This window comes from Chelonoidis abingdonii, chromosome 2, assembly GCF_003597395.2.
Source record: "Chelonoidis abingdonii isolate Lonesome George chromosome 2, CheloAbing_2.0, whole genome shotgun sequence".
Taxonomy (NCBI): domain Eukaryota; kingdom Metazoa; phylum Chordata; order Testudines; family Testudinidae; genus Chelonoidis; species Chelonoidis abingdonii.
Window position 1 is genome coordinate 186,048,644 of NC_133770.1, and position 15,451 is coordinate 186,064,094.

At 39.2% G+C, this 15,451-nt stretch overlaps 1 protein-coding gene across 1 annotated transcript in view; it reads right to left on the bottom strand.

Moving 5' to 3' along the window:
- JARID2 (jumonji and AT-rich interaction domain containing 2) overlaps positions 1-15,451 on the bottom strand; it is a 321,154-nt gene that overhangs the window by 55,471 nt on the left and 250,232 nt on the right. The window contains exon 5 of the mRNA XM_032772601.2: positions 10,207-10,383. Within this exon, the coding sequence (XP_032628492.1) occupies positions 10,207-10,383 (177 nt within the window). The remainder of the gene's footprint in view (positions 1-10,206; positions 10,384-15,451) is intronic.

Below are 15,451 nucleotides of genomic sequence, written 5' to 3' on the forward strand. Positions count from 1 at the left end.
CCCCTGCCCCTTTGAGTGTGGGGCGGGGGGGAGGGGGAATGTCACCGTTCCCATGTGACCCCTATAGCCTTAAAGATAAGAAGGTAAATAAAAGGGACTCAGTCAATTAGATGTTCATTTGAACGTCTGTACTGCATAGTTCTGATTGATTGCCGTAGAACTCGCTTGTATACGAGTAATTTTACCAGGTGTCCAATATTCAGCATAGAGAAATATGGTCACCCTATTTATAGTCAGTTTCTAATCATTTTTCTGGAGTTACACTGTTGGGATTACAAACACTATAGGAGAATGGCGTTGCATAATTTTTAAAAATTCCAGTGGAAACAATTCTTTTTAAAGCAAGTGTTTCTTTGGAGAATATTCTAGTAATCAAACAACAAAAAAGGCTGTTGACTCAAACTGACTCAACAATTTCCCGTTAAGGTGTTTTCTTAGAGCAAACGTGCTGCAAATAAAAAAGATTCCTTGATTAAGAAAGAAAAGGAACTAATGAGATGAGAAAATTACTTTAACACAAAGATACTATTTAGAACATATTTTATAAGAGATTCTGAGCACACACCCCTAACTACTAGTGTTATCTGTTTGAAACACTTGCTTATGAGAATTAAATGAAATGCTTCTCCTAAAATGAAAGCTGCACTACAGCTTTTTCTCCTCAGTAAACATGACGCACGCTTGCTATGCTTTCCATTAGATCCAAGACGGGGCTTTCAGATCCACCTACACATGTTCTCTATTACTTTAAACAACAAACAAAGACACACCCTTAGTGGACAGAATGATGTGCTTCTAGATCTAGATTGCCTCAATGGTGACTGCTTTCCCTCCCCCACCCACAGCACATGTTCAACGTGTCACGAATGGAGCGGTTATTTGGATTATTTACCAGGTTGGGTTGTGGTGGTAACATTCAAGAAGATGAATGTAAAAGTTTGAGGTCAGCTGGGTAACTTCATTCTTACATCCTCTGCACCTCTCATTTCCTGGGGCACAGAGCAAGTGGAAACTACTGTTATACCAAAAAATATTGAAAGGATGATCTCAGGATTAACAGCATCAGACTGAGACGCACAAGATCTGAGATGAAATCCTGCTGCCACTGAAGTCACTGCAAGTTTTGTCACGGACTTTGACGGAGCCAAGATTTCTCCCCTGGTTTCTATTCCCAGCTCTGCCACAAACTTCCTGTGTGACTTTGGGCAAGTCCCCTAGACTCTGTGCCTCAATCTCCCAATTTGTTAAACGGGGGTGATAATACATCCCTTTCTCTTAGGAGGTGTCAGGAGGATAAATTTATTCTTACTTGCAATGAGCTCTAAGATCAGACGGAAGGCACTATGAAAACGCTACACATTAACCAAAGAGGATTTTGCAAAAATACTGTGGTTTGTTTTTTTTTAATAAGATGCATTACACACACAATGAATTTTTAACTCTGTTAAACATATATTTCCTCACTGGATGCAAATGCATTTTTATTCAGTGGGAACAAACTGGGTTTACTGCATAAATGGTTCTGCGCACACACACAACCATAAGTCAAAAGATAAGTTTTCTGTATCCCGTTGCCATTTTATATCTGCAAATTACTAAACAAAAAACATAGCCAAAAGGTCAAATTGTGCGTTCTCTCTCTCTCTCTCTCTATATATATATATACACATATATATATAAAAAGCATGAACAAGAGACAAAGTATATTTTGTACTCAACAGATCATTAATTTTAAGTGTCGTGGGAACCCTGCCAGTTTTATCCTTCTGAGTAATTATCTTTTGTCTTAATTTGTAAGATTCTTGAAAGCGGGAGAGGGAGAAGTAGGAGAGAGGAAAAATATATTCATTCTCACAGGAAAAGCTTAAGCCCTGAAAACATGATAGAAAAAAAGAGAAAACTGGATGCAAAACAGTTCTAGTCATACCGAGCCTAATTAAAACAATAATTGGTATCACCCTCTTTAAAGATCACTATTAATTTCTTTGAACAACACTTAGAACTGGTATTGTGCCCATATAAAAAATACTATTCTAATAATGAGTACAAGTAAATATACCTATTTGTATACAAACTTCTCAAAGTTAAATTAGGCTTTAACGCTACCAAAAAAAAATCAAACATTTACAGTAAACATAAAAATTCTCATTCTGATCTCACCAAGTGAAAGTGAGAAGTAAATCCATTCAAGTTAATGCAGTTACACCAGTGTGAATCAACATAAATGAAATGAGACTCCGGCCTGAAGTGCTGACAAAAGGTCATTTCTATGAAATTATAAAAGTATCATCATATGAGAAAAATAATTAAAGAGGAAAATCATATTGTCAAAGTGTCTTTGACTAGAAGAAAGCAACATGCACTTGCCTAAGAAAAAGGAAACTGTAACACTACTGAGATTAATTCTTATTTAAAACAAGCCAGCTACTAATTCCTAGTATCTGGCTGTCTGTTTTGAGAAATAGGAAGGTCATACCTTTATAGCTTATCTAAACAAAACTGAATATACATATTTATTCATTACAGTGATAGTATCTGCCATCCCAGAAATACTCATCTGCCTGCTAGCTAAATTTCTGCTTTTCTTATACACCTCTACCCCAAAATAATGTGACCCGATATAACACAAATTTGGATATAACGATAATGTGGTAAAGCGGTGCTGGGGGCGGGGGAGGGGGGCTGCACACTCTGGTGGATCAAAGCATGTTCGATATAATGCGGTTTCACCTATAACGTGGTAAGATTTTTTGGCTCCTGAGGACAGCGTTATACCGGGTTAGAGATGTAGCAGTTTTCTTACTAAGTGTACTCCCAACTGAAAGTATGGAAGAAAAAGGTTTCAGTCTTGAAGTTATTTTCTAAAAACACAATTAAAGGAAAGACCTTTTGGAGTCTTTAATTACTATGTTATTATAAGCAAGCAGGTCTGTTCTCCTAAAAGAGACTTCAGTTAAAAGGCAAGTAAGAGAGAGAACTATCCCCAAATAATAATAACCTCTATAGGCAAATTATTAATCAATGCATATAATTTCAAACAAGACGGTTCAGAACCATTTAATCTGATGGATCTGTGAACACCAATACTCAGAATACTGTTTGCCTAAAGCAGTTTGAGAAACATATGGAATGCATGCAACTCCCTCCTCTAAGTCAGTGCTGATGACCAATGTGCGAAGGAAACAGAACCCTTAACTCAAGCCTTGTCTATACTGGGGTTTTTAAGCCATTGGTATAACTGCACCAGTGGAGAGCCTTAGGGTACATGATTTTCACAGGTGCAGCATGATTTATACCAGCATGGCTTCCCCTGGTTCAGCTCTCGTGTTTGTATTCTGAGCATACGTAGTCACAGAAAGGTTCAGATACAATGACTTTCGGCTGTTGTGTCTGAAACCTGCCCCACTACAAATTGCACTGCACTGGTGTAAACTGTGTCCACACTTGAGGTTTGACTGGTACCACTACAATGGTGGCTCAAAATCCCATTACAGATAAGGCCTCGGTTCTTCTCATTACTGGAGATAAATTACAGTTGAGAAAAATTGCCACTTACTGACTTTTTTAAATTTACCGCAATTTTTGCAACACTTTTTCTAAGAAAAGTCCTTAAAAACTAACACGTACCCAAGTTTGCTAAGCCACAGCCGACCACCAGAGCTGCTTTGTACTGTATATAAGGATAGCTAAACTCAGTCTTATAAATATTTAAAACACTAACTAGTTAGGATCAAGCTACAGCTGGCTCTGTGTATAGAGCTTTCCCTCACAAACACTGCTTGGGCTTATCCTACCCTATTTTTACACTTGAGATACTGTATGAATGTATTGGGATGATTGGTGGGAAACCTATTTGTGGCAGATTCTCCTATGCACTGGTATTTTGAGGATAAGGCAAGGTACAGCAGAGCCTGTGCTGCATTAATAAAATGAATCTACACATTAATATAATTGTATTTAATAAATAATAATTATATATATAAAATCAGGAGGGGAAGAGGGGTAAAAAGGAGAAGTTTTATTTTGGAGAGGAAAAGGGAACCTCAGCAATTTCCTGAATAGGAGCTAGATATTCAGATGCACACCTCATATCGTTACATACATCTCTCCCCAAACACGATGATAATAAATACAAATTGACTGCCTGGTACTAATTCTGCATTATTCTACAAACACACCCCTCCCCTCGCATAAATTCATTTTTAAATCAGTGTGTCTGAAAACATTCATTTGGCTCCCAAATAGCCTTAAAGGACCAAACAATTTTAAAAAGTTTTTCCCTCCTGCATGAACTAGAGACGTTGGATATTCACCCGAATCTGACTATTTTAAAGCATTTTCACAAGTTTTCTTTAGGTGCCATATATCTTCAGAGTTGTACCGAGCATTTCTCACAAACTCACTTTCTGACCCCACAAATTCTTCTATGTCAGTTTAAGGAGGTACTTACTACATAATCGGATGCTGAACTGAATAAAATAGGATGGCATTGTTGTACATATACCTCAACCCTAGCTCAACTTTATCTAAACTGTAGGTGCACAATTCCATGGTAAGATTTCTTGCTGAATTCTACAAGTTAAAAGGCAGTTGTAGTGGATTATGCTGTAAGTTTCTTGCAGCCACTTATGTCATTTAAAACTATGTGTAAACAAGTATCTGGTGGGGGAGAGGGAGGAATGTAAATTATGTAAAATATTTTTGTTTTTCAAACCTTCAAAGCTAAAATGCAGAGTTTTGTCCTATTCTAGCACCTACCTCACTATTCAGTTCACCTACCCATCATGACCAACAGATGTCAAAAGGGTCTCTCATCAAGTAGTGAGTCCATATAACATTAGCCCACATGAGGTAACAAGTCTTTCATTCTTTTTCAGTTTCAGGCTCCCCTATTCCTTTCTTCAGGTCATGAGGTTTTTCGGTAGCTGAGATACAAGAGTCCCAAACTGTGCTGTCTAATTTGCATATTTAGATATGCAAATTACTGCAGAACTGGTAATTTTCACATTACAAATATTTTTGCAGAAAAATTACATGTGCAAAAATATGTTTATTGCAAGAATTACTGGTTCTATGGTATTTCAACAAAAGGCTGCAAATCGTACAAATAAGTAAGTGACAACTCACTTTCTAGGCTAGCACCCTGCCTCTAAAATATTCTTGTTGTATACTGGGGAAATCAGATATGTTTTATGGCTTTTTTTTCCCTTGCCAAGACAAATCCAATTGGCTGTGACAGAAGTTGTACCTAGGGTGACCAGACAGCAAGTGTGAAAAATCGGGATGGGGGTAGGTGAGAAATAGGCACCTATACAAGCCAAAGCCCCCAATATAGGGACTGCCCCTATAAAATCGAGATATCTGGTCACCCTAGTTGTACCTCATGCATATATTCTGAAATATAAAATTCAGTGCAGAACAAAACTGAGTAGCATAATTTGCATTCAACTACACATTCAGGATTCCCATGCAAACATTCAGAAACACTGACATTCACAAGTGATGCTACTTATGGCATAGCTCACAGGAACAATACTCTGAGTGATGCATTGAAATGAAGAATAATAAGCACCCCCGATCTCTTACAGGGAATTTGTTACTACGAGTCTGTATATGTACGGAAAATCATTTTGCTAAATTACTCATTGCAAATTGAGAACTGTAAGTGTTCTTCAGTGTTTTTCTTTTTTTTTTTTTTTAAATAAAGAAGTAGGATGCCCTAAAATCCAACATAGTATTTGCAGTGATGTCTCCTTGCCTAATCTACATTAAGAGTGAAAATGTATTTGCCAGAAAGGTTTTTAAATGTGACCCTTCCAAGAATAGTTTTTTTCTCCTCTACCCAAAAACACTAATAGTAACAGTTTTACAAACCATATTCTAGACACATTTCAGAACATGGTTTATAACTGTTTCGGATACTGTTAGGTCCAGTTTGCACTGGCCAAGGAAATAGTTTTTATGGAGAAAAGTTGAGCTTGGATGACTGAAGCATACTGAGAACAAAAGTGACCTTCACAGACAAGGGAGCGCCACATTCACAGATCTCTCCATTTTTGACAATTTTTTTTTAATTGAGGTCAGAAATATGGAATCCTGAAATCTTTACAGTTGAAGAAATTAGCCAATCACTACTTTAAGCTTCTTAGTCTGCTACAAGAGAATTGTTGTGATTCTCCCATTTTGGGGAGTTTGCAAACATTTTAAACACACTGCACATCTAGGCACTGCCAATTATGGAGGTATGTGCTCAAGGTCAAAATGAGTGAATGGTTCAGCTGAGATTAAAATTCAGTCTCCAGAACTTCTGTTCTAACCACTGCAACACAGAAACTCCTCTGTTTTCCATAAATTAATGCTGAAGTTCACCACAAAATTCTAATATATATATATCAGGAAGCCTGAAGTTAAAAGGCAACCACATGATTTTAAAAGAATAGAAAGACCACGATGTACAATCTATTTCAACCATTTTAAAATACTATAACAGCAAGAGTGATTTTTTTTTTTATTCTCACTAAAGATTCATCTGGTCTCTTAGCTGGTAAGATAGTCTTTGAAGTCAGCTGCAGAGTGGAAATCAAGTGATTCAATTGATTAGTTTTTAGCTTGCACCATTTTAACCCTTGGTGTGAATCCTAAAGCAATTAAAATCACTCTGACTGGGAGCTCAATGCCACGTTAGCCCTAAAGCTAAACTCGAAACACCCCCCACCCCACCCCCACACACAAACAAAAAGACCCACACAATGGAGGGAAAAAAGTCATTGGTATTTTTCAATTTGGTAGAGATTTTACAAACTACATGTAGCACTTGTTTGTGCTTTAGTCCATGAACATGTGGTTTACAAGAATTATCACTTTTATTCTATGCTACTGTTCACAAGCAACTATGAATTCTCTCCTTTAGAGGAAATGCTGCTAAGCTCTTATTAACCAATTTGCTCTTTTGTCTGGCTCATCTTGCTGCTACACATTCAAAAATAATTTAAAGTTCCCATAAACAATACTAAGACAAACTGTATCTGGTGTGTATGGTGACAAATTACTCCACAAGATGCACCTGAAACTGTACAAAGGACTCCTTTTCACCAAATGTTAATGTCTGACCAAAACAAAAAGCCAGGAAAAGACTCCGCTATCATCATCCAAGTCTTTAACAGGGGCTGCTGCAAACTCATTTTAACATCTGCTAGACTCTCCCCATATCAGTTAGTGATACCAACTTTTAAAAGCACAGCTCCACCATTTTCCCTCATGGCAACTGCACCAATCTCTCAGAAAACAGTTTAACCACAAAATTATTGCTGCCTGCACTTTGATATTGCGTCAGGGACAGTGCCTATCATACTACTGCATATTTCTCTCTCCGCTCTAGCATGAAGGTTTGAGGGGAAGGTGGAGGAGGAAACACTTATCTCCCTATACATTCTCCTACTTTATATCACAGCTAGATATTCACAGTGTGATGGAAATATCAAGAAAGTGGGAATATAACAATACATGTAATAGTGTAGCAGGGTAGGAAGAGAGAAGCCAATTTACTCATTCCTCTAATACAAGTAAAACCAATTCACATGTATAAAAGTTTCTAATGTGTGTATATTTTCTACTTATGCAACTCCACTGAACAAAAGACTGTACAGTTTACAAAAACATACAAATAGTCTGTAAGAACTGAGTACACAACACATCATATAACTGCTACAGGCCAGTACAATCATAGTGGTAAATGATCATGTTATCCTGGAAATTTAAGAGGCGTCCTGTATTTATTAGGAAGCAATTACTTGACACTATCTAATGACACTAATCAAACTTTGAACCTTTGCTGCTTTATGTCATAGCAAAGGTTTAACATTTTCAGGCCTATAGTGTGTGTCTACACATAGTACTGTAAAAACAAGACTTTAATCCACTAAAAATTGACTCTCATGCTAGATTAAGCTCAGCTGGGGCAGCCATTCCCATCTGCTTTTGCGTGTGGTCTCATTTGAAACAGACAGACACAAACCAGCAACAAATATTACAGACACTGAAAACTTAAGGAACTCTCAAACAAGGTAGCTTTTAATACATAAACCACCTTCTGGGGGAGATTATGTTTCATCACCTTTGACAAAACATTTCACATAATCCCTCATGTACTATATAAAGGTCTTCAGCATAACTATTAATGCATAAGCCTCACTTATATTGACTCTGATTAGTGATGAAGAGTATCAGATCAATATTAAGGGTGAAAATAATTAACACTTTACCCCCAACTGAGGGTTCAGGTGTGTCTGGTTTCAAGCTAATTTCAAAGTGACTGCACGTCAGGGAATTCTCAAAGAAAATGCGCTAATGTATAGTAACCGTTCTAGCACAATATACGCAGCATGTATTTAAAGCCCTGCATTTTACAGAGCAGATAATCTCATTTGCACTATGCACAATTCTGTACTTGTTAATTCTGCACCTTGATGCAAGGTGTAAAGTTTGGATCCTACAATCAAAGGTGTTCAGATTCAGGCCTTTTACAACACTAAAATTGTTGCTAAAAACTTGTGAACTGTAGTATGGCCAGGTATCTTCTTCCCTTCTATTTCTGTGCAACTAGCCCAAAAACAGAGAAATAAACTTACCCTTCACTTAAGATGGTTTATAAGAAACAAAGTGCCACACCTAAAAAGAGGTCTAATAGAGTATACCCAGAAACTAGTGCCCTGGGGGGGCGGTGGAGGGGTTCCATTGGTTTTGTGAGCAGGTGGGTGGATGCATGCATGAGGGAAGGCAGAACATGCAGAAACTGAGAACACACAGAAGAGAGTGACAGAGGCAAAAAGCAAGAAAACCAAGAAACAGCCTGTAAGCATAGTATGGCCCTGGAAAACAGCTAGAAGGAAGATGTTTGGGTCTGATGCTAGCTAATGAGGCTTGGGTGGCAAGCTACAGAATTGCTCCTTTTGTTCTTGGTTCCTCCTGCTTTTGGAGAAGCAGAATTTTGTACAGTACTTATAAATAAACCAGACTCCACCAAAGTACCAGACTCCATCAATTTCTACTTCCAAACAGAACATCTCCCGAGTCCTGAACTTTGACTAGCTGCTTGGGTCAAGAAGAGGCAATACCACCTTTGATCCTACAAACAGTTCCTCATAAAGAAAACTCTTGTGCAAAATGGGAATGAGACAGCAAGAAGCAGAGAAGCCTGGATCTCCTAGTGTTTTCCTCAGAAGGAAGAAAGAGCAAAGAACCCAGGTGCAGCCAGCAACGGCCACTTCCATCTTCCCTGGAAAGCCAGCTATGACAAGGAGTTTGTGCCCTTCTGCAGAGAGGAGGGAAAGGATCCAGCAGACATTGCAGGGCCAACTCTTCATAGCAAAGAGCTATTGTGGAAGGGAATGGGGAATACAGAATGTATTTATTGTGGTGAACTGCCTTGATTTAATATAGGGCAATGCTGATGTCTATTGGACCATGTGGGCTTTGGTGGTAGCGGGACATGGCAGCTAAGGTTCTTTTCATCCTGGCTAGTAGGCTTAGTCCTGAGGTTAGTAGGTGTTGAGTACATGTTGTGGTGACACACACCGATTAGTTTATCTGGATATGACTGACAACCATAAGAAAATAGATTGTGACTAATGCACGGCTGATGATATGCAAACAAACAAACAAACAAATAAATAAATAAAATGTAGGGGTGAAGTCCGATGTTACTGACAAGGCTAACACTGCAGCTTAGAAACTCAGCTGCAACTGTGCTAGCAACATCTAACATCTGACATTAAAAATGCTCCCTCTTGGATATATTTTGGTAACATTTATTGATTATTTTGGTTTTTATATTTAAATTAATAACATTAAATTATTCCAGATTAAATATCTAAGTAGAGGCAGCTAGGAAATGCCAAACAACAGCATCAGGGATTAGCAAAACTGTTTTCACCATATAGCTCTAATCAGCTCCCTGGCTACTCATTTGTATTTCTCCCACAGACCGACAGAATTGCAGCCTCCAGACAGAAGCTGGATAAAAGGGAAGATGCAAACCATTTTCGTAGTATGGACAGTATCAGTTTTCTCCCAGATGTGAAGTCACTGCAGGGCTGAGAATATAATTCAGTTCTTAGAATTCTTTACGAGGCAGCATCCCCCGCAACCCCTACCCTCTCTTCTCAACTGTATGCTGCAGGAAGACAGACAGAATGATTTAGGACCTACCATGCCCATTTGGAACATGCTTGTGTGTTTTTCCTTTCCTGGGGGTTGACTGGCATGAAGATGAAGCATTGTTTGTGGCTGCCTTTGTATCCTCTGTCTCCTCGTCCTCTTCTTCATCCTCCTCCTCGTCCTGAGAGCTTCCAAAATATACCATGTTGCTGGGCAGCGCTGGAGAACCTGATCATTATGAAGAAAAGGCTCATTAATGTCATTCCATTATTCCTCTGAGCTACCAGCATTAATCACAACCTAATTTAGTGTTAAACATAGCGGAAAGAGGAGGTCAGACTAATGCATGCCTTCAGTTTTAGTAATGCTATTACAAAAGGGATGTATACAAAGGCCACACTTCCAGACTCTATTACTAAGTTAAAACAAAAAAAAAAAAAAAAAAGAAAAAAAAAAAGTTATTCCTAAAAGTCCAGATTAACAGTCCTATTTATTCAACAAAACACTTAAGCACATGCCTAAAGCTGAGCATGTCTCTAAGTGCTTTGCTGAACAATGGTGGTCTTACCCATGTGTTTAAATGCTTTGCTGAATTGGGGCCAAAGAGTATGGATAAACTAACCCATAGGCCAGGAACACTTTGAAGTAATAATACTTAGTATTTATAGTGCTTCCCAGCTGTAGATCTCAAAGCACTTTACACAGATGGGTTATTGCTCCATTCTACCGATAGAAAAAAACAAGGCACAAAGAAGTCTAAGTAACTTGCCTATGTTCACCCAGCAGGTCAATAGTAGACAGTGGAATAGAATCAAGATGTCCTGATTCTCTGTTCACTATCCAGTCCTCTGGCTATGCTCCCTCCCAGATCTCCTATATGTCATAAGATGTGCCATCTCATTTGACTTGCACACAAAAGGACAAATACGTCAGTAAGAGACATATGAGAAATAAAAAGTTCAGTGAACAACAAGCCAGGATTAGATTTTAAATGAATACCCTGGCACAGCATTTCCTTTGTGTGTGTGAAATGTGAGTGTATGGGGTTTCCTGTACTACTCAAGGATACAGGATTGTCTCCCTCTAGTAGCTACTTTACCATACACAAATACTATTGACACCTAAAGAACAACCTCCCATCTTCCACGTTAGAGATGTGATCTTGAGATAAGAGAGTCCCCAGCAGGGACAGATGCCCATGGGCTATTCTATGCAGCTACGCACATAAAGGTTTATTGGTGTTCCAAAAAATAAAAAATCTCCGTGGAAATGGAGCTTATTAATGTACTACTGTCCTATTGCTAAATAAGAGTGGCAAGTTCTGCAGAGCTGCAAAAAGTTTACCATTTGGTCTGAGAGCCCTTCCGCAAACCCTTTGGAGCTGCTGTTATGCTTGTTTAATTTTTGGTGCCTTGTTGTTCATTTGTTGTGACTTGCTGTAAGTTGCCACGTAGTTTCTGCACTATATAAATGATGCATTGTTATAACAACCTACAGTTTATTCGAGTTAATCCTTGGGTTTAATGTTTCCTGGCTCAACTGGACATCAGGAAAGTGTTTCTCACAACACAAATTATGCTGGAAGGGGATGAGGAATCTATACAAAGTATCTGTGACGCCTTGGAAAGAGTGGCTGGAAACATCAACCTTGTGTTGAGGATCACGTGATTAGCACTACAACCTTGGTCTCCTCAGAAGTAAAAATATATTTTGGGGTTTGACTGCTCAGCAGTTCTGAAGGCAACTTGTTTTCTAGGAAGAAACCCTATTTCCTCTGTTGGGCCTCACCTAAGTACGTCATCGTCAGAGTTGGGAACAGCAGGAAGAAACACCTGCTTCCAATAGCAAGAGTAGCCCTAAGAGGATCTGTAGGGGGCCTGCCACCTGTATCCCCTACAGACATTTCTGGCAGAAGCCAAAGAAGAATCACTCCTCTCCCCAAAACAGACAAGAAGCCGAGGGGCAGGGAGTAGCTGCTCATGTGGGGAGAAGGTGGAGAAGGTGAGTGTGGCTGTCAAGACGCCAGGGCTTACTGCACTGAAGACACCGGGGCTTTGACCACACATAGCAGTCTCTGTCCTCAACTTCTTTAGCAACACTTGGATCTGCTGTGGGAGGGCACCAAGCAGCTACCCTTCTCCCTCCCCAGCAGCCTTACCCCTAACATGAGAAAAAGGCGGTGAGAGCACAACTAGGGTACCCTCTTGGCAGTGGATCAAGACCTGTAGCCAGGGGAAGAGCCTGAAGTCAAAGGCTGCTACATAGGACCACACAGACGGAAGCAGTTAAGTAGGTTCAGCTGCTCACTTCAGCTTGCTCTCACTCCCAATATGTACCCATCTCCTCACCTCCCACCCAAACATCTCCTCTTCACTTCATCACTATACACATGCATCTCCACATCTATTCCGGTGGGCATGGTGATTTGCTCATAGATATCTGCTAGACTAGAGACAGCACAGGTGATGCTATCACTTCCTTACGGCTGAGGCTGCCTTTAGAAGCAAGAGCTAAAGCCCTGCCTGGTGGCAGCCGGTGCTGTCCCTGATACCACTTATTGGCCAGGAGCATGGGGTAGATAGTACCAGCAACATCCAGCATAGGATGGTGCTTTTCTCTGCAAAGAGATTATAATATTACATTACACACGCACGCACACACACACCCCTCTCTCTCTCCTGGTCTACTGCACACCCTGACCATCACATTTCTACCGAATGAGGATCAGCAAAAACAGGATTCCAGATGTGCTTGAAAGCATGAAAATTGAAGCAGCTAACAAAAAATGAATAGGGCATTTTTCTGCAAGACAGAAACTTTCTGTCACACCATAAGCAATCGTCTGAAGAAGATGAGAGGTGTTGGGAGGGAAACAAACAATTCCTTTTGGACTGGCCCAACTCTTCTGCAGTACTGTCTCAAGGATGCAATAACCCTAGGACAGTTCTGAATGAAAAAGACATTCCCCCTTTCTCTTCCCTCCACACTAGTCTGCAGTGTGGATCCAAGAATTACTGGCTCTGCATGTTGTGACAACTCCCCCCATGGTTTCAAGGACCACTAGCTTGATGCCATCACCACACAAACCCTGGCAGGAAAATAAAGTTACTGTACATTCTGAGATGCCAGTTTTCAAAAATGTAATAGCTGCTGCCTTCATTGATTCAATTTAATGCTCAAAACACACCAAGCTATGAAGCCTGTAAAATTTCAGAAGAAGAAGAATACTTAAAGTCAATTAGCAAAGACAGCTTTTAAATAAATAAGATACCAACAAAAAAATAAATAAATAATGCACATTTTACAAAAACAAAACAGAGGTGGCTGAATATGAATACCCAAATCCACATGCACCTCAAGCTTTTAGCAATTTTGAATCCGGATCCATATGTTATTGATCAGTCTCACTCTCTGTGCTTTTTCCTCTCTGATTGAAGAACAGTTTGCCTGTTCTGTAGAGAAGAAATTAAGTCTAACTATATGTGAACACAGCACCTAGCAGTGTTGATAATATAATAGCAATAATAACCCCACTTCAGCTGAAAGCTCATTATTGTAGAGTACAAATTTGCTCTAAAAAGGAGGGAAGGGTTAACCCAGTGGAGAGCACAGCTATAGCCATCTTTCTTGGCCCCATTCATTCTATTAACACGCCATCTCTAGTTGGAACACTTTAATTTTCAGTTGTGAACTGTGAACAACAAGGGTTAAACCACATTCCTCTGACAGCTGAGACTGGTTGGGGAGTATACTTCCAGACCAGGCGGTCACCCATCCAAGTACTAATAGTTTCCAATAATACAGTAGAATTGCACTAATTCTCACTTCACTAATCTAGCAAGTCTAAAGTATAATACACCAGAGGAAAACCTACTGTTCTCCCCCACCTTTCACCAGAGATTTATTAAGGTGACCAGCAAAAAAGAAATAAAAGAACTTATGCGCTTTTTAGATTTATTTTTTAATTTACTATTATGTATAGAGAAGGCGGAGAAGGATTTTTATTTTTAATTTAGGAAGGGTGTTTTTTTTTTTCCTGCTTCCTGTTTATATTAAACGTTCGGGTTCTGTCTAGGCTAGAAAACAGACTTTTCTACACCTAAGGTTGTCCTGGTTTGACTTAAGGTGTGATTTAAAATCAGTTTAGTTAAACAGATACAAAAGGCTCTTATGACTCCTCTTATTCTGATTTAAATCAGGTTTATCTCAGCTGAGTATATCAGGAAACAGTTTAAAGAGATAAACCACTCTTAAACCAATGCATCTCCCAGTACTAAACTCCGCTTGCACAATCTTTCTCCCTGGCAAGATATGGAGTCCGGCAAACATAATCTTCCTTTGTGGGGGAGCCTCAATCTGCTAATTACTGTGAAAAACAACAATTGCCTTGTCTTCACTAGGATTTCGCCTTGTGTTAACTAACTTAACACAACTTTTTTCTTAATGAAAATGGGCCATGGGTTTGCTGTTCTCAGGTTTCCACTGGAACAATATGTATGACAGAAACTTAAATGACTTTAAATGACTTTGAAAGAAACAGCCTCCATCCAATCAGATAGCCCACAAGAGATATTTTACACGAACTACTTAATGCGCGTTTTAATTGATCATCATTATGTTAACAGTGAGTTCTGTCTAGCAATTTTCTGGATATTTTGTCTCTTACTACAAAAGGATTGCAAATAACAGACTCTGAAGAACATAAGAAAGGTCATACTAGGTCAGACCAATGGTCCATCCATCCCAGTATCCTGTCTCTACAGTGGCCAAGCTTTGGGATTGTGGAGAAGAGGCAACTGGAGTGATCCACCCATCTTCCCTTCTTGGCTTCTGATAGTCAGAGATTTAGGGTCACTCCAAGCACAGGCCTGAATCCTTGTCCATTTTGACCTAAGAGCCACCAAAGAGCCAATCCTCCATTAATTTATCCAGTCCTTTTTTTAGCCCATTTATACTTTTGGCCATCACAATATCCCATAGCAACGAGTTCCAAGTTAATTGTGCATTGTGTGAAAAAATACTCTCTCCTTTCTATTAAACATACTGCCTATTACCTTCATCAGATGACTGCTGGTTTTTGTTTGGTGGGGGGAAAAAGTAACATTTCTCTATTCACTTTTTCGATACCATTCATGATTTTATAGACCTCTATCATATTCCTCCGTAGTCACTTCTTTTCTAAGATGATCAGCCCTTACCTTTTTAGTCTTTCCTTAATGGAAGTTAGTCTGTACCCTTGATCATCTTTGTTGTCCTTCTCCGAACCTTTTCCAGGTCCACTATATAGTTTCAGAGA